The sequence below is a fragment of the Periophthalmus magnuspinnatus genome, chromosome 17 (genome assembly GCF_009829125.3).
Source record: "Periophthalmus magnuspinnatus isolate fPerMag1 chromosome 17, fPerMag1.2.pri, whole genome shotgun sequence".
NCBI lineage: Eukaryota > Metazoa > Chordata > Actinopteri > Gobiiformes > Gobiidae > Periophthalmus > Periophthalmus magnuspinnatus.
In genome coordinates, this window is record NC_047142.1 from 26675262 (window position 1) to 26698340 (window position 23079).

The following is a 23079-nucleotide window of genomic DNA, read 5'->3' on the forward strand; positions in this document are numbered from 1 at the left end:
CACTTCCCGAAAGAGGCGTCCAAGCAGAATCCTGAACAGATGTCCGAGCCACCTCAGCTGCGCCTCTCCACATGGAGGAGCAGTGGCTCTACTCTGAGCTCCTCCCATGTGACTCAGCTCCTCCCCCTATCTTTAAGGGAGCAGCTTGTATCTGCCATCTTGTCCTTTCAATCGTTACCAAAAGCTCATAACCATAGGTGAGAGTAGGACCAGAGATATAAGCCAGGGCTCTCCACCCACCTGCAGAAATGCTGAGGGCCCCACCTTAGAACCATGGCCTCAGCGTTGGAGCAGCTGGTTTTCATCCTAGCCACTTCACACTTGGCTGCAAACTGCCTCAGCACCTGCTGCAGGTCCTGGCTCCATGAAGCATCGGGACAACATCATCTGCAAACAGCAGAGATTCTGTGGTCCCCAAACCGGACCCCCTCCAACCCCTGAATGTGCCTAGAAAAACCTGTTGACTAGTTTGAATGTAGTGTGTGGTGTATGGCATTGCTGGTGGGAGGGGCTGATAGTGCGGATTAGTAATCTAACTTCCGTCAGTCTGTCCCAGGGCAGCTGTGGCTAACATAGTAGCTTACTCCCACCAAGTGTGGAGTGAATGAATAATGCATCTTTGAGTGACCAAAAAGTGATATATAAATCTGGTGCATAATAATAATAATATGTGGTAACATCAAAATCACCATTGCGCTTTCTTCTCTCCCAGGCACCGTGTTCCTGCAGCTGCCTTACTCCAAGCGCAAGTACTCCAGCGCCCCCCAGCGTCGGCGCCGGAACTCCATCACGTCCAACAACCAGGGCCCGTTTGGAGGCGAGGAGCGCGTGGGCTTCTACTGGGCTTACAACACCATGCTGACCAAAGCGTGGAGAGCCGGCGCACTAGGAGACGAAAGGGTAGCTGACCGCTTACTGCGCGACTTCACCGACTTCTGCGCCAACAAAGACAACAGACTGCTCACCTTCTGGGACAGCTGTGTGGACAAGATGAACGCGAGTGCACCCTGATGTTTGATACTTCACTGTGATGCGTCGGCTTTGGTATGGCGGGTTTTGGAAGGTGCACTAAGTAAACAGGCATTGGATTGGTCTGTTTTTAATGTTCGCATATTTATGTAGGAACAGAATATTGAAGTAAAAACCCCAGGATCACGTAGAGTGGGTTAAAGCCAACATTTTAAAGTCAGAATGGCGAGGTTGACAACAGATACAGAGAGGGGCCGCGATGGAAGCTGATGTCGCCATAAATGTCATCAAAACAAAGGGTCGGCCTTCATGGTTAAAAGCTCTGAAAAGTCCATTTTACAAAATAGGTCTGCTTTAATAGAAACCAGAGCGTGAAGAAACCACACCTATGCATATGTGGACATTGATGGCATAATGTAGGTAATGAAATGACCAATGCAGGTGAAATGGGTCGGCTGCCTAAGTGCCTTTTAAATGGGTCAAGTGGAAGTAACAGCAGTTCATTGTGAGACATCTGTGTGTGGCTTTAGAAACTTTAATCTACTGTTGTGTAAAGTTGTAAAGTTATAAAAAAAAATATCACACCCATTGAGTTTAATTTTGTTGTTCTTAAAATGTAAATGCAGGGGCTCTGAAATTATGTTTTGTGAACAGTTTAGTTTTTTATAAAATTGTGAGCTGATAATATTTATATTAGATTATGTAGTTTCCCAAAGTGTGGTCGAGAGCCTCCTGGGTGGCCTCAGAATCAGGTGGGCCCCCAAACTGTTTTTTCACACAAGCATAAAAGAAAATTGAGTTTAGAAATAAACTTTACATAATGAGTTTACATTTGCCAAAAAAAACATGACATTCTAGTAAATGTAGAGTAAATGGTTAGGGGCTCTGTGGGATCTTTGCATGAATAAGAGACACTGCAGACTTTGGGAATGGCTGACATTGACCATATCCACGTCCTTGCATCAGTGCAGTCAAAATGGAGAACATTGTAATAAAATGTTTAGAATCCCAATATAATGGTACTCACAATAACTTAATCCACAGTGTAGTGTTAAAATCCCTTTACTTACAAATGTTTCACTGAATAACCCCAACCCCCTTATATAAAACATTGATTAAAATGTAAAAAATGGTTATAATGGTTATAATAATATCCATTCAATTAAAACACAGCAAAACATTTGAAATCAAAGTTTCAACAATTTGACAATTTGACAATTCCAGTTGTGTGTAATGCAATCTCTGTGTGTAGTGGTCATCCATCCTGTTATAGAAGTAATACCTTGAGGAAAAAAAAAATAGTGTAATCTTTTGTTAAGCTTCCAAACTAAACTGCTTTGGTTTCGTAGCAGAACGTCTTATGGCCATGTCTCAGTTTTGGTTAAACTCCAGACCCTTTCAACTCGATTTTTCCCCATGTTTAAATCAGTCCTGTTGTAACAGATGGATAACTTTATAAAGATTTATAGATAACTATAAAGCGACACACAATCTACTACCCCCGTGGATCATTATGTTCTCATTTACAATATTGTGAAACATTTTAAATCACAATATTCATCTAAAACGGCTTAATAAAAGAAACAAGTCCGCTGATGTCAGTGGGCGCTGACGTCGCCCTAAACGTCACAACAAAGTGTCGCTACTTTCTATGGACAGCTCCGGATCACACTAGATTTGCAGATTTTTTACTTTTCTAATGCAATGTCTGCCGCCTTGTCTCCATGGAGATGGTATTGCTTTACCTGGAGTTTCACAGTATGGCATTAAACTTCTGTATCTCCAAGGAGATAAAAGGCGGCTTCTCCAGACTACAGGACAAGCTACAGATCAATGAAAATGTCAGCGAAGTTTAATGCCAAACTGAAGGACATTACTGGCAAAGCAATAACATCTCCATGGAGACAAGAAGGTAGTAGAACCCTCTATTAAAGGTGCACTATGTAACCTTTCTGCTAGACTAGACTTGTGCGTGTTTTACTTTCCTGTTAAATCAAACTGCTCATGTTGAGGCGTCTGTGTAATCCGTCAGTCGTCCAGGTCTGATCCAGAGTAAAAGACGAAGTTTAAATCTGTAACTGGACAAATTGTTGGAGTGAAGATGTTTGGCTGCTCATCCAAGTGGCAGCTTGTATGAGCAGTTGACAGATTTTATGTTTGGCTTTTACTCTCGTCTTGAGGTATAACTTACACTACCAGTCAAAAATGTGGACACACCCTCTCGTTCAATTTGAATTTTTTTCTTTGAGGATTTGAATAACAAAGAAAAATACAAAGTCCCTTTGCTTTGTTGATAGTGCAGCAAACCCCTGTTCTTCTCTCAGTGAGCTTCATAATGAAGTCTCCTGAAATGGTTTTCACTTCACAGCTGAGCCGCGTCAAAGAGAAATGCAGTGACCAAACAAAAGGTGGTTATTTTTGTTGGCCATTACGTTCACTTATTTTGAGTGTACAGTTGTCCCTCGCTATATCACAGTTTTCACCTTTTGTGGTCTTAAAGTGTGTGGTGAGGGGTTTTACAGCCTTAAAACATATATAATATGTGGGTTATTTTTGGAATGTAACCCCCGCGATAAACCAGGACCACTGTACTCTGAATGGCACATGTATAAAATGTAGTAAACATAGTTTTGATGCCTTCAGTGAGAATCTACACTGTAAATAGTCATGTAAAAAAAGACAAAAATGAAAGTGTGTCCAAACTTTTGACTGGTAGTTTACATGATTTGACCTGGTTAATACATTTCCAGAGATAAAACTGTCCTGCTAAAAAAGGCCTTCAAAAAGACTAAGAAAAAAAATATACATTTTTTACAGGCATTAGCCCAAAGTGCAGCAGGAATGCGTTGTTTTCCTTGTTCCCTCGTGTTTAGTAGCAGTGTATCCTCTGCTGTAAAGTGCACTCTCCCTTTCTCCTGTCAATGGTTTAAAAGTGTCATCTTTGGTTCAAATCCCTGATGTTAGTTCACTGAGGTGACGTCTTCAGTGCGGCCCGAAACATCTTCTGAAACAACACATCAGCAACCAAGAATGTTAAAGATTATACTATATGGGGTATTAAAGAGGGGTGTTTTACTCCTACAGGGTATTAAAGAGGGGGCATTTACTTCTATGGGGTATTAAAGAGGGGGCATTTACTTCTATGGGGTATTAAAGAGGGGGTATTTACTTCTATGGGGTATTCTATGGGGTATTAAAGGCCCAAATAGGACATTGGCTTGATATGAAGGAACAGACACTCGATCCAGCACATTCTGAAGTATCGTCATTGGTGCGTCCCTTGTGCTGTGTGATTGCATGTAGAATTTGTGTTGTAATAAATGTGTAAAGAAGAGGTCATGTGACTCACGTGGGCGGATCCTGATTGGCCAGATGAGGATTGAGCAAAGAGCCAGAGCTGCCACAAAGGCCACGCCTCCTGTCACAGCCACCATGACGTAGTGATAGAACCAGACACAGGCCGGACAGCACACCACAGTACTACAGGAGACACGCAGGAGACACGCAGGCAACTGTAAGATTAACTTTTATTTTACACCTGATGCCATTCCACAGGCTTTGGATTTATTACATGCAATTCAGTGTCCTTTTATTGTTTGGAAAATGCTATATTTGCCAAAAGCAAGGTATTATCATGTTAAATAACTTTCAGTTTTGATGCTCTTGAGTCCTCCTCCCTTTGCTCTCTGTGCAAAGTCACATAACATCAGGTTTATCAAGTTGTAGTGTTTTGTATTTATTGAGAACTGTTGTGTGGGAGCATGGTTCATGTAAGCTTGTGGGCGGAGCATGCGTGACGTAGGCTTGTGGGCGGGGAATTGGACAGAATCTTACAGCTAACCGTAAGGAGGGTTCGAATGTAAAAAAAAAAACAATTCCTGAAATAAAAAATTCATAAATATTCTATATATCTATATTTCAAACTTTATTACTCAATGTACAGAAGAAATAATCGTTTGACACCTGCAGGGCGCGTTCGTGCAAAAACTAATATTTATTCAGAAAGTACTAGGAAACAATGTGCTTATATAAAGACAGATTAAATTTGAGAATCATGAGTTTAATCCAGGGGTGGGCAAACCTTTTGACACACGGGCCACAGTGTGTTCTAAAATTTGACAGGCCGGACCATGATACATATATGTATATATTAGAGATTTGGCCTGTAACATGTAGCAAAGCATGAATATACAAGGCTCATTGTACAAATTGTTTTCCAAATGCATTCTTTTAAAAACTCGCCTTCAGAGAAAGGCTTGCTAGCTTTTGCAAATTTATATGTCAGCAAAAAACTTGCCTTGGTACTTTGATCAGACTTCGGTGAAAAAATATTTTGTTGTCCACTCTGTATTAAACACTCAGTGCTCACTATCCACTTTTCTTTTCTTTGATAAGCTAATTTTTGCAGAAGGGCTGATAAGAGAATAAGAGTAATACAAGGTTAATGTAGCTGAAGTGCGCCATAATTTGGTCACGTTCGACGGGCCGGATTAATAAACCGGGCCGTAAGTGGCCCCCTGGCCGTAGTTTACCCACCCCTGGTTTAATCTGACATCTATCTTTAAAGAACAAAAAAGCCTAAATGTTCAGCTCACTCTCACTTCTCCTTTCTGCTGTCGTCCCATAGAAGTCATAATAAAATAAATAAAATAATAAAATGATTACTGATGAATGAACTAAAGGCCTAGTGCCTGTTGGATTTGATCTGGTTGTCGGGACACTCACTGACAAGGATGCAGGCTCTGGATCAGCATGACCCCCAGTCCATTGGCCAGTTTATCTGTGAAACTCATGGCTCCATACACAAATGCTCCGCTTTGCTGCAAAAGAACACACTTGTTTTAGTAAAAGAAAAGAAAAAAATGATTTGGAAAAATATCCAATTGCAATTTTTCAGACAAGCACTATGATTGTAATTAGATTTTGATTTGTTTTAAAAATGGGATTCTGTTCAAAGTCACCCCTTTCACTCTCCCCTTTAGTCCTCCAGACCCCGCTCCACCTCCCCCCTCACTCTCTTCTTTAGTCCTCCAGACCCCGCCCCTCCTCCCCCTCCCCTTTTGCCCTACAGACCCCGCCCCCACCTCCTTCCCCCTCACTCTCCCCTTTAGTACTTCAGACCTCGCGCCTCCTCCTTCTCTCCTCCTTCCTCGTCACACTCCCCTTTACTCCTCCAAACCCTGCCTCTCCTCCCCCCTCACTCTCCTTTTTAGTCCTCCAGACCCCACCCCTCCTCCCCTCTCACTCTCCTCTTTAGTCCACCAGGCCCCACCCCTCTTCCCCCCTCACTCTCCTCTTTAGTCCACCAGACCCCACCCCTCCTCCCCTCTCACTCTCCTCTTTAGTCCATCAGGCCCCACCCCTCTTCCCCCCTCACTCTCCTCTTTAGTCCTCCATGTACTGCCCCGTTTAGCAGCTCTATTTAAAATATGGTTGTGGGCAAAGTTTTGGTATTGAGCCCCACTTTAATTTCGCAGCCTTAGTATGAACGGCACAGATGAAGGCTCATAGTTACCGTCTGGTCGGAGATGAGTTCGGCGGTCATGGCCAATGAGATGACCAGGATGGTAGCTGAGCCCGCCCCCAGCAGCACTGCGGCGCCATACACCCTCTGCCCCATGGCCTCGTCCAGCAGCACCCAGTAAGAGAAGGTCATTATCAGGAGCAGGCCCACGAAGTAAGTCAGCTGTAACCAGGGAACCACACAGTCTTTATTTAGAGTGACATTTTAGTGTGTAACATTTAGTGTTTAGTTTAGTATTGCATGTGCTATGGCCAGTGATGGGAAGAATACTTTAAAAATGTATTTAGATACAGAATACTGAATACTCAAATTAAAATGTATTTTGTACCATATTCCCTTACATGGGCCAATCAGTACTGTAGTCTGAAAACTTGGAGTTGCATTATATTGTAATGTAAAAAACATGACGTATAATTACAAGCAGCTTTATTTTTGTTGCTCTGTTTTTCTGCCTCACGAAAACAGCTGTGTTTTCTTCTTTTTTCTCACCAATACTGTGCAGTTCAAAGTCTGGGATGAAGTACTGTCATGTATTCCTTTTATTTAAGTAACTTTATTCTGAATTAATATTTTAAGACATTTAAAAAAACAACAAAAAAAAACACATTTTTTTTAAAATGGTTTGCAGTGGTCCAAAGTTATTCCTCACTGTATCACCGATTAAGAAAATAAAACCGGAGAAGTAAGTGTGTATGTCACAGTGGGCATGTACCGGTGTAGGTGAAAACGGAGGTTGATTGCAATATTGCATCTTGAAAATAAGCAGTTAAAGATTGCTCAAACATGCACGAATCACTCTAAATACAACTGCAGAAGGTCAAAGAGAAACGACAATAAAATAAATGCTCTGAGCAGTCCATTTTGCGGAATATGTCGGCTTTAAAACAACTGTGACACATGCGTTTGCATTTGTATTGTAAATTCTTGCACTGACATTTCCAGTGTGTGGTCAAGGGGTACTGGTGGTGAGACTCACAGCTTTCCCGATGAGTTTACTGATGGGTTTCATGATGAAGGAGGAGAGGAACCCACTCAGATACATGACCAGAGGGATGGTGGCGATGTACTTCTGTTAAACACATGAGACAACACAAAACTCAGAACTAGGGATGCAGTATAGTTATATGGCTAAAATATCCTCAATTACAAGTACAAGTGTGCTGCCAAAATTGTACTTAAGTAAAAGTAAAAAGTACACAAGAAAAATACTACTCAGTAGTAGTACTAGTTACTAGTCACTTTTTGACAGATCTTTAGCAGCATTTAGATATTATTTTATATAAATAAACTCTTTAAAGCTGAACGTAAACATTTTAAACCACAGTCCACATATTCTCTGAGCTCTCAGAGTAGGCGATGCCTGTTTTTTTGAGTTTGTGGGTTTAGGAGGAGATACAACAGTGAGACGGCCGAGGCCATAGATTGAGATGGTTGGGACTTGTGCTGTACTCAGTACTCTCATGATTTTAAATGAAACCACTTACAATTACATGGCCATAATTATACTCAAGGACAAGTACAACTCCAGGTTTACAAATCTCCTAAAAAAGTACACTTACCCCCAATTACAAAACGTGAGTATTGGTAACTTTCCACCTCTGCATGGGATTCTCATATATAGTAGTTCAAGATTTCAGTGTTATAGCTCATGTTATGTGGATGCATTTAAAATGTCTTTAAAATGTGCATTGTGCAATTTAAATATTTAAAAATGGTTTCTAAAGGCAAGAAAAGCTCACACTGTACATGTTACCTTGTCCAGCCCCAGAGTATTGACCAGGTACATAGAGATATAAGTCTGGGACAGATTCACTATTAGCCTGGTGGACATGTACAACAGCGCCACCTGGGGACAAAAGTCACAAAGATAAAAAATTAGAATAGAGCTACTGGAGCAAATTTATTCATAATTAACTCAATTTATTCATAATTAACTGAAGAAAAAATACAAAATATATTTAAACAACACATTCCCGGGAGCCTGTGATCAATGCAGGTGTTCATGGTCCTGTTTAGGAGTTTGATTTTCAACAAAACTATGTATTATAGTAGTTCCAATCTGGTCAAATAGACTTTAATCTGAGTTTTGATTTAAAACTAACTTGAGTAACCGAGCTTCAGACAGAGCAGAGATTCCAGTTAGCACCACACCCCCAGGAAATTCTGATGACATCAGCTGCAAAGTATCAATTAGAGTGAGTGTGGTGTACCTGGTAAAATGAAGGTTGCTTGAGCCAGCACTTCCACTGCAATGTAGCCGACAGCGTAGTGGTACGTGAGGCCAGTAGAGGGCTCTGTTCCCCATCCTCCGTTGCTTCGGCTCTGCTGCGGTGCTCTGAGGTGCCCAAGTGGAATATCAGAGAGAAAACCAAACCTATGGCCAGGACTATCAGAGCCAGATTCTGTACGAGACACATCAAGAACTGCTTAGGAGGGATTCTAAACACTGGATTGATGTAGGTTTGTCAAAACGATCAAAAATCCGATATTAATTGATGCACAGTGTTGCACAATAGGGCTGCTTTATGTAATACTAAATTGGTGACATGTGGTCGGCTAATTTTGTGGAAGGAACCAAACTGTTGATTTTCAGATTGTAAAATGTGATGATGTCATACTCTCAAATGGGGCAAGAGACAGATTTCCCTGCTGTTTACATTGTTAATAAATATCCAAAAGGTAAATGTACAAAGTACAAACATTGAACCTGATCATTTCCATTAGACCCTAGAACTCACTGTATTACAACACAAATCTAGATTTGAACAACATTAATTTTATCTGCCCGCATCTGTATTAAATATGATTAGTCTACAGACGTTGTGATGTCATCTGAAACCAAGCAATTGGCCAGCCTCCACCATGCTCTGAGAGACACGTGGATTTAATCAGTTACAGCGAAGACTAAACTTTCAGGTAGAGCATGGCACTGGTTGCCTATTAAAAACTACAGTTGAAACCAGCAGATTACATACACTATATAAAAAAGACACATGAGCTTTTTCCCCATTGTCTGACATGAAATCAGACTAAGCTTTTCCTGTTTTAGGTCAATTAGGATTACTAAAACTATTTCTATTTGTTAAATGCCAGAATAATGATAAAAGGATTTATAAGACAATTTTTCATGACTTCCTTCAAAGTCAGAAGTTTACATACATTTCATTAGTATTTGATGCCATTGCCTTAAAAATTGTGTGACTTGGATATTCATCCTCAAATTTCTCACAATAGTTGGCAGGAATTTTGCCCCTTCCTCCAGACAGCCACCTCACTCGTGCAGGCCTTTTCAGGTCTGCACATAGATTCAAAAGGACTGAGATCAGGGCTTTGTGATGTCTGCTCCAAAACATGGACTTTGTTATCCTTAAACCTCTTTGACCCAAAGCATACTTCCAAACTGGTTACATTGTCCATTTGGAAGATCCATTCGTGCACAAGCTTTAACTTCCTGACTGATGTTTTGAGATGTAGCTTCAGTATTTTCACATAATGTTCTTTCCTGATGATGCCATCTATTTTGTGAAGTGCACCAGTCCCTCCTGCAGCAAAACAACCCCACAACATGATGCTGCCACCTCCATATTTCACAGTTGGGATGGTGTTCTTAGGCTTGCTAGCCTCCCTTCTTTTCCTTCAAATGTAACGATGCTCATTATGGCCAAACAGTTCAACAGTTTTAGTTTCATCAGACCACAGGAAATGTCTCCAAAAATGAAGCTCTTTGTCCCTGTGTGCATTTGCAAACTGTAATCTGTCTTTTTTTGTTTCTTTTGGAATAATGTCTTCTTCCTGCAGTGTCCTTTCAGTCCATGTCGGTACAGTCCTCGTTTCACTGTGGATAATGACAGACTCTTACCAGCTTCAGCAGCATCTTCACAAGGTCTTTTGCGTTTGTTCTTGGGCTGACCTTCACATTTCAGACCAAAGTACGTTCATCTCTGAGACACAGAAGCCGTCTTCTTCCTGAGCGGTTTGATGGCTGGACATTCCCATGGTGTTTATACATGTGTATAATTGTTTGAACAGATGAACATGGAACCTTCAGCCATCTGGAAATTGCACCAAGGATGAACCAGACTTGTACAAGTCCACAGTTCTCTTCCTGATTTCTTTTGAGTTTCCCATGATGTTACACAAAGAAACAGTGTGTTTCAGGTGTGCTTCAAATACATCCACAGGAGTGTCTCTAACTCAAATATTGTCAAATATTGTTTAAAGACAGAGTAATCTCACCGTATGTAAACCTCTGGCTTTGAAGAAAGTAATGAAAAATGGTCTAAAGCTCACCACACACTACAGGTCATTTCAGTATTAATATGGCAGCAAAGACATCACACACCATAGGTTAAAGTTGTGAGCGCACCTGGCATCTGCTGTTTCCTGTCTACAGTAAAATGACTCACTCTGAGACTCTAAAGTGTTCCAAAGATTAGAGCATTGCACTTCTGCTTGAGGTTCAACTCAAAACTGTGTTATTATTATGCAGTAGTTCAGATAAATGCTTTTAATTCACAAAAGAGCCTCTGCGTCCGTCACCCCGATCTGCCCCTGACGCTCTGTTTTATTGGCTGTTGCCATGGTGATTTTTTTGTGGTTACGATATGACAGCAGCTCAGAGTCGCACTGACACCACATCACAGAATGTACAAAAAAGTGGACTAAGTGAGTGTGATGTCACCCACAGCGTTTGGCTCCAATCAAATGAAGTTCATCAAGGCTAGCAGTTATATGGATGAATTTGGAGCCCAGTTCCATATTTGGAATTTCAACCGCGAGTACCTTAACCGCCAATCCAGAGCGAGGCTGTTGAAGGTTATGTTCCTTCCTACCCGCACTGCTGGGTTATCAGGGAGCGGCAGCTTAGCAATGCTGTCAATCAAGCCTGTTGCTAAAGCTAGCTAGCGGCTTTGGGAAAGAAGGAGCCTCATTGGTCTATTATTAATGTTCATATCTAGATTTATGGACAAAATAGCCAAATAAAACACCAGGAACATGTAGTGCAGATTTAGACGAATATTATCCAAAGTCAGGAAGAAGCAAATCAGGTCCTAAATTGGGCAAATGATCCTGTAGTGTGTAGTGGGCTTTACGGCCTTCAAATATCTCACCCTGAAGACAGGAATGTCCACAGGTCCCAAAGCGTCCATATCCTGTCCACCCTGCATGTGGAACAGCAGGTAGGCCAGAGCGTACACTGTGATGTTAGCCATCACTGTGAATGCATACCTAAGACAAACACAAACAAAAACAGAAAGCACTAAGGTATGTGGCATTATTAAGGGTTTCTCAAATACATTAGATCACTTTAGTTCTATAAAATCCAAATCTTGCATGTTGTGAAAGGGCCCATTTTATGCAGTTTCTGATCCATGTTATAATGTTTCCTCATCAAAAACACACCTGGATTTTGTTTCATTCACACATGTTCAACACACAGACCCTGCATGTTTAGTATTGTTAACATTAATATTTAGCATTTTGGTAAAACAGGAAGGCTCAAATGTAAAATTTCCATAAACATGCTCCACTATGACGGTACAATTGTTCCAAAATGTTAGAATGTGTAAATGTAGATTTACACATCATGAGTTTTGAGACATTGAGTTTGTCTCCAAACAATTTGTCAGGGCAACGGCTGATTTGAACCTGAAGACAGCAGGGGACAGGGGTTGCTGTAGCAATGGCTAAACTGGTTTATATAGAGTAAAGGAGCATCTAACCCGAATTCAGAGAGTGATATTATAATGAGCATTATTAATAAGTTGTACTCCAAGGTAAATTGCATAGATTACACTTTTGTAGCCACACTGGTTTTAAGTTTTTCAGAAAATGAGAAGTTACCATTAGTTTCATACCTGCCTGTGTCCCAGATAGATTTTACTGATAACAACTGTAATTATGTGTGTTGTTTCAGCTTCATGTTATATGCAACATTTTGCTGACTTTTTTCTGTCCAAATTATTATTTTTTTAATTATTAATTATTATGGGTACATTTCAAATTTTCCATAATTCTGAAACCCATGGACGCACTAGGATTCAGTTGTGACTGTAGTAAGATGACACGCTACTCACTGTTACACATCACAGAAATAAAATAATAATGTTGTTTTCTCATCCATCACACCAACACATCACCCCAGTTCTTTATTCGCTCCATTGGCTTCCTGTTTCTTTTAGAGTTGATTTTAAAATTTTACTTTTTGTTTTTAAAGCTCTTAATGGCCTCGCCCCGCCCTATCTGGCTGAACTGTTGGTCCGAAATCCAAACCGGGCCTTGAGGTCATCTAATCAACTCCTTTTGGAAGTTCCGAAAACTAAATCCAAACACTGGGGTGATCTTCTCTGTGGCTGGGCCCAAACTCTGGAACAAACTGCCTCCTGATATGCGCACCATTACTGACTTTGGTCTTTTTAAATCAAGGCTTAAACATATTTATTCAGACTGGCTTTCAACACTTAGTAATGTTGTGACACATTATTATTATTTATAATTTGTTATATTAATGTATTTTATTCTATTTTATTCTCCTGTTTTAGTATGATTTTAACTTGTTTTAATTTGATTTTACTGGAAAGCACTTTGATCACCTTGAGTGTTGTAAAGTGTAAATAAACGTTGATTGATTGATTGATCCAAAGCATTATTCTTGGAGTTGAAGCAAAAGAGGCCATTTCCTCTTCAAAAATAAATCTCTATATATTGAACAAGCATTAGTTTCCCTTCTCTTTTTCACAGCTTTAATTTTAGACAAAATAGAGAATGACAATCTGCTCCTCCTCCCATCTGACATACTGAATCTGTACATTGTAGGATTGTCAAAATTATTCAGAATCAGACTAACTCTAACTGATATTAAAGTTGTATGGAAATTAGATACTAATTTGAGAAGGACAGAAATGAACCTTTCCTGAATATCTTTTTAATGATCTTAAGCTGTGTCAGAACAAGTATAAGACACATAGACTAGTACACACCCATGGACCACTATGAACCTACTGCACACAGAGAGATTACACACATATAACGCACATGGGAACAGAACACAAAGTACAAGATTTAATGTGGAAAATCACAGTGTATTGTCTAAAGAAAGAGGGTTTTTATTATCATTTCATATGGTATAGGAATCTGTATTGCGTTTATTCCTTAGTATCGGAATCGAGTTTCAAATTCTACTATCATGACAACTTACTAAAACTAGATTATTGCAATAAAATGTACATGAAAAGCATTATTTACTCAACATATAAAGACATATGTAAAAAGATATATATCTGAAATATTTCACATATTCTAAAGCAACCAGTGTCTCTCTTGGCAGCAAATGTCACATTGGTATGAGTGGAATTTTAAAGACAGAAATTGGTTCAGTTTCCACTATAAGACTTTGTCAGTTTGTGCATTCTCATTTGATAAAGAGCACTTGTGTCCATGAAATGTCACAAATGACAGAACAATGAAGTTGTGCAGTTTTCAAAATAGAGTTAGTCACAATTAACTAGTATGCCCAAGGGCCGAGCGGGAATGGCGCAAGTCAAAGCTCCAGGTTCATTATGAAATTTACAGAGAAAAGATGCACATGTACAACCACAGTTTATGTAGAGCAAGGCAAAGGTATTTTTCTGACATTATTGGAAGTTGTAGTAACAACTCTCGTGTCCTGTTTGCAACGGTAAACACAACAACAAACCCCCCAGCTCCACTGCCGTTAGAACTAATTTTCACATCTATGTGCAATGAGTTTGCAGTATTCTTTAATGACAAGGTTCAGGGTATTAAAAATGCCATAAATTCCACAACACAAATAACAACCCAGCACCCACCTAGACACTTAGAGCTGACTCACTTTGCACCTGTAACTGACAAAACTGTCCAAGAGATTGTCACCAGTCTGAGTTCATCTACATGCTGCCTCGATGTGTTACCCACTAAATTTCTAAAGTCTGTGCTCAACAGTTTGCTATCACCACTCACTCACATAGTTAATATGTCACTTCAATCTGGAACATTCCCAAGTGCTTTGAAAACTGCGGTTATCAAGCCTCTCCTAAAGAAGAACAGTCTTGATGCCACAATATTGAACAATTATCGACCGTGGACTCACTCTGCCACTGCATCCAACAGATCAGTGTGTGGATGCAAAACAACTTTCTTCTGCTAAACTCAGACAAGACTGAAGTCATCATCTTTGGCCCACAGAAACATAGAGAAAGTGTCAGCAGTCACCTCCAGTCTCTCTCTCTAAAACCTTCAAATCAGGCTAGAAATCTGGGGGTAATAATGGACTCAGACTTGAACTTTAACAGCCACATCAAATCAATAACATCTGCAGCTTTTTACCACATAAAAAAGCATTGCAAAAATCAAAGGTATACTGTCAAAGCCAGACTTGGAGAGACTTATCCATGCATTTGTCTCCAGTAGGTTAGACTACTGTAACGGCCTGATCACTGGCCTCTCCAAACGAGCCTTAACACAGCTGCAGTACATCCAGAACGCTGCTGCTCGGGTCCTGACTAGAACCAGGAAGTATGAGCACATAAGTCCTGTGCTCAGGTCTCTGCACTGGCTTCCTGTAGCTCAAAGAATAGACTTTAAAGCAGCTCTGCTTGTGTATAAGTCTCTCCATGGCCTAGGTCCAAAGTATATCTCCGACATGTTAGTGCCATATGAACCATCTCGCAATTTGAGGACTTCAGGGATCGGCCTCCTGCTGGTGCCCAGAGTCAGGACTAAACATGGGGAATCAGCGTTTAAGTTTTATGCAGCTAAAACTTGGAACAGTCGTCCTGAAGATGTGAGACAGGCCTCTACTTTGACAATGTTTAAATCCAGGCTCAAAACAGTTCTGTTTAGCTGTGCATACGACTGAAAGATTTTTATTCTGCACTCTTCTCTTTTAATGTAAATTTTATGATGATTATTTGTGATTATTTATGCTTTGATTTGTGTGATTTTAATGTCTTTCTTATTCTGTAAAGCACTTTGAATTACCTTGTGTACGAATTGTGCTATACAAATAAACTTGCCTTGCCTATGTTTCAGTGCTTTTGTAAAACAGGCTTTTCAGCTCCTACATAGACTACATTAAATTAAAACAGAGTAAATTTGATATTGTGATGTCCTGATACCAGTGTGACAAAGTGTTTAAAGGCACTGTACCAGATTTTTACTATTTTAAAGGAGCTGTATGTAAGATCTTGATGTTACATTCCATAAAAATGAACTCTCTCTCTAGATACTAGGGAAACATGTTCAAATCAAATGGGTACAAGACCATCCATTTCCGGCCTTATCACTTTTAATAACAAATGTTTATCTTCCTCCAAAATTCAACTCATCTGTGCACAAATATGTATTCTATAAATGGCACATAGTTTTAGAATGAAGCTGTGTTTCATTTCTTTGTATTTTAACATAAAACAGTAAAATGTCGTGTGATGACTAACATTTTTCTTCTAAATATTCTAGAATGAGTGTCTTGGTCAGAGACAGTTCATAAAAGGTGTTGGCATGACCACAGTATTCAATAAAACTACTCCTTTATCTCTACTATAAATCTAAATAAGATATGAGCAGTTTAATGCTGTAAAGGTGTCCTGTGGTGTGACATGAAAAATCACATATTTACACTTTTTTTTTTTTTAAACTAGAAGGACCTCATCTGACATTTATGCCCCAGGGAGCACTCTGGGGTTAAGGGCTTAAGCTTCAGGTCAAAACCAAATTATTATTATTATTTTCAAATTTTTGTAAAATCCAACTTTTCTTTGCATTTTGGTTGCATTTCCTGAGAAAAATACCATTCTAATTGTTAAAATGATATTCTTTAAAATGAGACCATTACATAATCAATTAAACTAGCACTTGAGACATATTAAGTCATTTATTAGAATTTTTCAACATGGCATACTGTAGTGACTGTCCCGCAGGGTGACAGAAGAGGTCACAATGGAGGGAAGGTTAAAATGTCAAAAATTTAAAGAGTTGCACAAAAACGATGTAATGATTGCGAAAAGGCTCCTTACAATTGTTGTAAAACTGATTTGTTTTTGAAAATATTTTTTGTATTTGACTACAAAAGTGTGACACACCTCAGAACAGAAAAAAATGTTTGGACTAAACCTGGACTAAACAAATAAGGTAAGGAGAATGTTTTTTTTGTTTGTTTTTTTATGAAACAGGTATAACAGTTTTAAAAAAAAGACTGGGTCTAAAGGAGAACTAACATAGTCATAGTCAAACCAGGTCTAAAGAAGGAGAAAATAAATATGCTGGACCTTCATAATACCTGAACTGGCTTCGGGGCTCGAAAAGAGAAGTTTCACCCAAGACTGGACTAAACTCACTGTACACAGTGAGTTTGTGGTGCTGAATTTGTGGTGTACATACTGATTTTGTAGTCCTTACCTGTACGCGGTGAGTTCAACCTTGGCGTGCTCACAGCGGACTAGCTCGGGGATGAGGGACAAGTGGGAGATCTGGACCGCCGCCCACCCAAACTGGAAGACTACAATGAATGGGACAAAGTAGAGCACACTGACCCACTGCGGTGTCTGGGAGGAGCAGCCCAGACACTGGTTAAAGATGAAGGAGAATGACAGCGCCACACTCAGGCAGCCTGGGGAAGCACACACAAAATGGCGTGTTAAAGGTGCACTATGGAACTTTTGTAGTGAAGGGCATGCCACCTGCGTGTCTCCACAGTATGAAACTTATCCTTCTCACATTTATTCAATTACAGGTGTTTCTATCACAAAACCCTGAAAACATTCATTCTTATACTGCGTTCAGGACAAACCAGATTTGTGTTTGTGTCTGTTTTATGTCAGTTTTATGTTTATGTAGCTGAGCATCCAGGCTCGTCCAACGCTTGTGAAGCACGTTTCAAGCATCTGAGTTCTCAGGTATCAAGCACCAATGTTGGAAAAACTGAACCTTTTGGCATCAAGATGGATGTAATGACGGTGATGAAGAGAACTGAAATATTTTAAAGAGGTGGTATTGTGCAAACTCGACTTTTTGGAGCCATCTACCATAACGTTGTTCCCTTATCAAAAACATACCTGAAGAGGTTTTATATGTCATCCATGTATGTTTGAGTAAACTTCCGATCTCTCCCGGGCTCTATTCAAACCCCTCTTATGTTTAGCTGTAAAATTCTGTCCAAGACTGATCCCACAATCTCATGTTTTCACACAGGATACAAAACAAAACACTACAACTTCACAAACAGAAGTGTGCAGTTTCATTAGCACTGATTGTGTTGAGATAGTGCTCTGAATGGGGAGTGACTTAGCACAGGTAGCAGAGGCAGGGGGGATCCACAGCATCAAAAACAAATTTAATATATTGTTTCCAGCGAATATAGCCATTTCAAAACAATAAAAGGTCACATGGAGCTCTAAATATATTATGTGTTAGCATTTAATACCCCATAGAAGTAAAATACCCCTCTTTAAAGCAGCCATTTGAAGGTTGATTTCTTGATCAGTAGATGTGAAACCTGCTATACTTTTCACTGTAATTACTGTTTGAAATACTCTTTTACCTCAGTCAGGTCAGGTGTACTTGTAGGTCACCTGACAATCAGCAGGTAGAATTTAACAGATAGAGATAGAGATATATGTGAACCATAAACAATGTGTCAATAAAAAGGTCAGTCATTTTCAGAGCAGTATATTTGCTCTCTGTGCACTGGGGCTGCAGTGGGCTGAAGACATGTACTGCCCATTGATTGGTCGACTAAAAAGGGGGCGTGGCAAAAGCTCTCAAAACTATTCTGTATCTCTGTGTATCTGACCCAAACAGCTCTCACAAGACTACACCTGCAGGGGGAGTTCATGCAAAACAACTATTTATTCAAAAAAGGAAACAATGTACTTGTATAAAGACAGGTTAAATTGGCGAATCAGATAGACAGTGGAGGGTGCTGGGTCTGGTGGAGCTTACCCACTAGGTGCCACGTCTTCCTCTTGCCATAGTTGCCACATCCGGGTGTTCTGTCGGACTCATAGCCAATCAGAGGAGTGCAGACGCCATCCGCGATCTGGCCCACGAGCAGCAAAACACCTGCACACAAACCACATGCACATTGAGGACTCATATCTTATACACCAAGACATTATTTTGTATAAACAAATTATGATTTAGATTTTGTATGTGAACAAAATGTGTCTTGCCTCAGTACAGCTTATTGTATAAGCAGCTCTTGAGGTCAAAATAAATCCTCTGTGTACTGTCAACAAGTGTACGGTTAGCATGCTAGTTGTTAACCTGAAGAAAGTAGTGAAAAGTACTTATCAACTCATTGCAGTGAATTATTAGGATGCTCAAATTGCATAAGGCAAAGAGGAATAATGTTAGACCATTGCAAACTGTTTACATTTTTGTTTTTTTTGCTACAGGTTTTGAGAGGCAACAAGCAAGCATAGAAGTCAGAATGGAATTTCTTTCTAGAAAGTTTAGAAAGGCTCTTAAACAGGGGAGAAGTCACCAAGACAAAACATTACATGCAAGGACACATTCAGGAGACAGGCCATGTGCTGTCAGGTCTAGGCAACAGGTCCACACCATCAAAGCCCTTTCATAAAAATGGACAAATAAGATTAACGATGGTGGAAAAATTAGTTAGACTAGTGTTGTCATGATACTAAAATTTCAAACTTGATTTTGATGATAAAGAATACTCGATATGCAATACTGATTCCGATACCATGATGATAGTAAAAAACACTCTTTCATTAGACAATATACTGTGATTTTCCACATTAAATGGTAGTACTTTGTGTTCTGTTCCCATGTGTGTAATATGTGTGTAATCCCTCAGTGTTCAGTAGGTTCACAATGGTCCATGGGTGTACACTATGGGTGTCTATGTGCCTTATACTTGTGAAAGATACAGCTCAAGATCATTATAAACATATTCAGGAAAGGCTCATTTCTGTCCTGTTAACATGGCTTTTTTTAGTATTGATACTTGCTCAGATGAGTATCTAGTTTTCGCTTAGTATCTGATTTTAAATAGTTACATTGTTATATTCTAATTGCTGAATTTTGCCATTTTTCTCACATCATGCAGCCTTATTTCTAAAGCCAAATACTCTCAAACTACAAATGTGTGCTCAAAATCAATTCTAAATATATTCTGGTAACTACTTCACATTTTCGATAGCATATTGTTTTTAAAATGCTATTATAATGTCACTCAAGGTTGCTATGATGTATAGTCAAGCATATCTCAGGATTATAGACCCATAAAACTCTGTAGAAACAGGTTTCCTCAGGCTGTATGAAGAACACTTAGTTCTGCTGCTAGTGACACACAACGGCTCCACTGCACTGCACTCCACAAGGAAAACAAGGATTCTTTACTTTCTTCCAAGTCTAACTAGTACTGCTATGGGTACTAATTCCATCTTATTTCAAAAGTAGCGAAAATCAGATACTAATTGATACTAAAACTAGTCCCGAAACTCATTTGGGCAGGTATCAATACTAAAACAAGTCCCACTGATAGGACAGAAATCAACCTTTCCTGAATATCTTTATAATGATGTCTCTCTGTATGTTTTACAAGTATAAGACATATAGACTAGTATACACCCATGGACCACTATGAACCTACTGGACACTGAGGGATTACACTCATGGGAATAGAGCACAAAGTATAACATTTAAAGTAGAAAATCACATTCTGTTGTCTAAAGGAGGGTTTTTAATCATCATCATGGTATCAGAATAGATATTGACTATCAAGTTTATTCCTTAGAACTGAAATCAAGAATTTTAGTATTGTGACAAATCTATTTCAATTCCAAAAAAACTAAATCACTTCACATGTTGCTAATTAAGGATGACATGACATTTTTGATATTGCGGAATTAGCAGAATTATTTTGTAGTGATAATACTACAACTTGAATACATTATTTGTCATCCCCACTCTCAATATTTATTTACTTTAAACTGGTCAAAATGATTTCCTGTACAATTACATAATGATAAATACACATAATAACCATTTTAAAAGCCCTTCTGGGGACTGGTGTTGCAAATTAGCTTAGGCTACACTGATACCTGCATCAGATTATTGAATTCTTAATCTATGTTTGTTGTATCTGTGTCTATTCAAAAAAACAATAAAATAAAATAAATTAATAAATAATGAATATACAGTTTGTCCTTGTCCAATTTGAAACCTCAGGCAGTGGTTATTTATTTCATTCTATTACATTTGTGCCATAGTTTCATACCCAGAGAGAACAGCTTCTAACAGGTTCTACAATTTACATTTACAAAAAGGATTTTAGGTATAACTAAATATTTGTCAAAGACATCAGGATACAACAAGTTATTTTTTAAGGATGCACAATCCAGCTTATTCAGTTCCGATACCGATTTCAGTACTATAGCTTCAAGTATCTGCCGATCCGATATCAAATGTAGAGACTTAAAACAGGATTTATTTCCTTATAAATAAAGCTGATCCAAACGTAGCTGTTATTTATCTCTCAAGTAACGACAGAACAATTTTGTATAAATGAAAATTCAAACATTATGAGTCTTTCTGGGTCAACTATGAATAACATTACTAAATCAGTTTATATGTCCAATCAGGATATCGGCTGAACTGATGTTTGGAAGCCAATCTCCGATCCAGCAAATGTTTCAGTATCGGCTCCAATATTTGATACCAACCACAACAATAGCCAATGTTTTTGTGAATGCCTTATCAAATTTAAACTTTTAATAGTGATAGAGAAAATAGTGTCAGTCTTTTTAATGTGGATCTATGCAGGACTAGAGAAGTATTTACAAAGTTATAATTTAATATATAAACCAATTCAAAATATCTCTTAGAGTCTTAGTGGTGTAAAGTCTTAAGATTTACAGTAAATACTTTTTATTTTTACATCACCACATTTAATTACCCCAAACATCTACTCAATTATAGTAAGGTGAGCGTCTGTAATTAATTACTTTAAAGCCCGAGATACATGCACGTCAACAATGTGATAATAACAGACATTTATAGTTATAAGATTTTTAAAAGGACATTAAAACAGCAAAATAGTAGTAATAGTAGTAATAGTAATAGATTTATTTTTGAGCATAGTTCCTCTGATTGCTCACATCAGATTCTGTAGTTTTCATGTAATTTAAATCAGCAATCAGATAACAATCAAACTTGGGGCTGCATGTAAACAGAGCCACTGTTAAAGCATTGCCTGAATAAAATAATGTCCTTACCATGTCCTTACCATTTCTTTACCATGTCCTTACCATGTCCTTATCATGTCTTGACCATGTCTTTACCTGCGTACGTGTTCTGGAAGCCTAGGACGTCATGGTAGAAAACCAGCAGGTACGTGAACCACATCGAGGCGCACAGGTCGTTCAGAAAGTGTCCGACCGCATAGCTCAGCCTGCGGCACAGAGGCAGCGACCTGTCCGCGTCCGACATGCTCCTGGAGGCTCCTGGAGGCTCCTGAAACAGGTTCTGAAACGGGAATCTCAAACAGCTCCTGAAACGGTAAACTCAGCTCGGCGCGTCTCCAGGGCTTCTCCGGAGCTTTTACGCCATGTCTCTACGTGCATCTGTGGCTCTCCTTTACTGAGAATAAATGAGGACGTTGTGGGCAGTATGTTTCGTTTCAGATCCCATTTGTCAGTTTCCTCCTCGGGTCAGGTGACAGTGACAAGTCTGTTACAAAAGAACAGAAGAGGGAGACAGAGGAGGGACACAGAGGGAGCGCACCACAGCTACGAATGAAGCCCTGTCAGCTGAAGCTTCACGTTGTCAAAATACTCAGAAAGGCTTAAATAATTGTTACTTAACCCTATTCCCATGATCTCTAGTTCAAAGTAAACATGATGAATCGATTATAGCCAGAGAAATCCGTGAAATTGTTCGAATATTAGCTTGCGGGGCTAACGCACATCAGTTGAGACGGGACAGATGATGTAAACAGACCGGTATTGATGATATCAGCAGAAAACAGACCAATGAGAGCACAGATGAAACGAGCTCAGCCAATCACAGCGCCGCACATGCCACGACGCAATCACGTGACGAGCAATTAGGCGGACAGATGTGGAGTAAAGTTAAAAAAAATAAAATTAAATAGTCAAATGTGAACATTTTTTTAACAAATAAACAAGACAAGACGAAGTCGACAGTCATCACATGATTAACACAAAAAGGGCAGAATATAGGAGATCAAAAACAGCAACAAAATGATATTAAATTTAGCATAAACACAGTCCAGAGCTCATGGGGCTGATCACAGAGGTTCACAAAGGCGGTCGTATAACAGAGTTTTAAGGCAGCATTTGATTTCATCAGTTAGATTGAGTTACAATGCTGTTTCAGTCTAAAGTCCAAAGAAGGATGGCCATGTTTTCAGCCATTTACATTTGTGAATGAAGAATTTTCCCGGTGAGTATAATCAGTTTTTCTGTCCTTATGTGGCATTCCACAGAAGATGTCCTTTTCTGTCACCTCCTCACAAAATATACAGTGATTTAAATCAAAATTGAACCGTGTTTGCAGCAATTCAGATGATATAAATACTTTTA

At 39.3% G+C, this 23079-nt stretch overlaps 2 protein-coding genes across 6 annotated transcripts in view; one reads left to right on the forward strand and one right to left on the reverse strand.

Moving 5' to 3' along the window:
• depdc5 (DEP domain containing 5, GATOR1 subcomplex subunit) overlaps positions 1-1196 on the forward strand; it is a 47758-nt gene extending 46562 nt beyond the window's left edge. For 3 of the 5 annotated variants that reach the window (XM_033982199.2, XM_055228722.1, XM_055228721.1), the window contains exon 42: positions 713-1058. In XM_033982199.2, coding sequence (XP_033838090.1) covers positions 713-1011 — 299 coding nt within the window. In that variant the 3' untranslated portion in view covers positions 1012-1058. Of the gene's footprint in view, positions 1-712; positions 1059-1122 lie in introns of those variants that run through there. The other 2 variants (XM_055228720.1, XM_055228723.1) reach the window with 2 other exon arrangements.
• Positions 1197-2016: 820 nt separating this feature from the next.
• On the reverse strand, positions 2017-22440 carry LOC117385757 (major facilitator superfamily domain-containing protein 12-like). The gene is made up of 11 exons (XM_033983080.2): positions 21817-22440; positions 18452-18571; positions 16910-17120; positions 11605-11722; positions 8704-8895; positions 8247-8339; positions 7470-7562; positions 6485-6655; positions 5695-5789; positions 4319-4449; positions 2017-3973 (listed from the first exon to the last, which is right to left on the reverse strand). Exons 1-11 carry the CDS (start codon positions 21962-21964, stop codon positions 3930-3932), a joined length of 1416 nt encoding a protein of 471 aa, XP_033838971.1. The 5' UTR covers positions 21965-22440; the 3' UTR covers positions 2017-3929.
• Between the last annotated feature and the right edge of the window lie 639 nt (positions 22441-23079).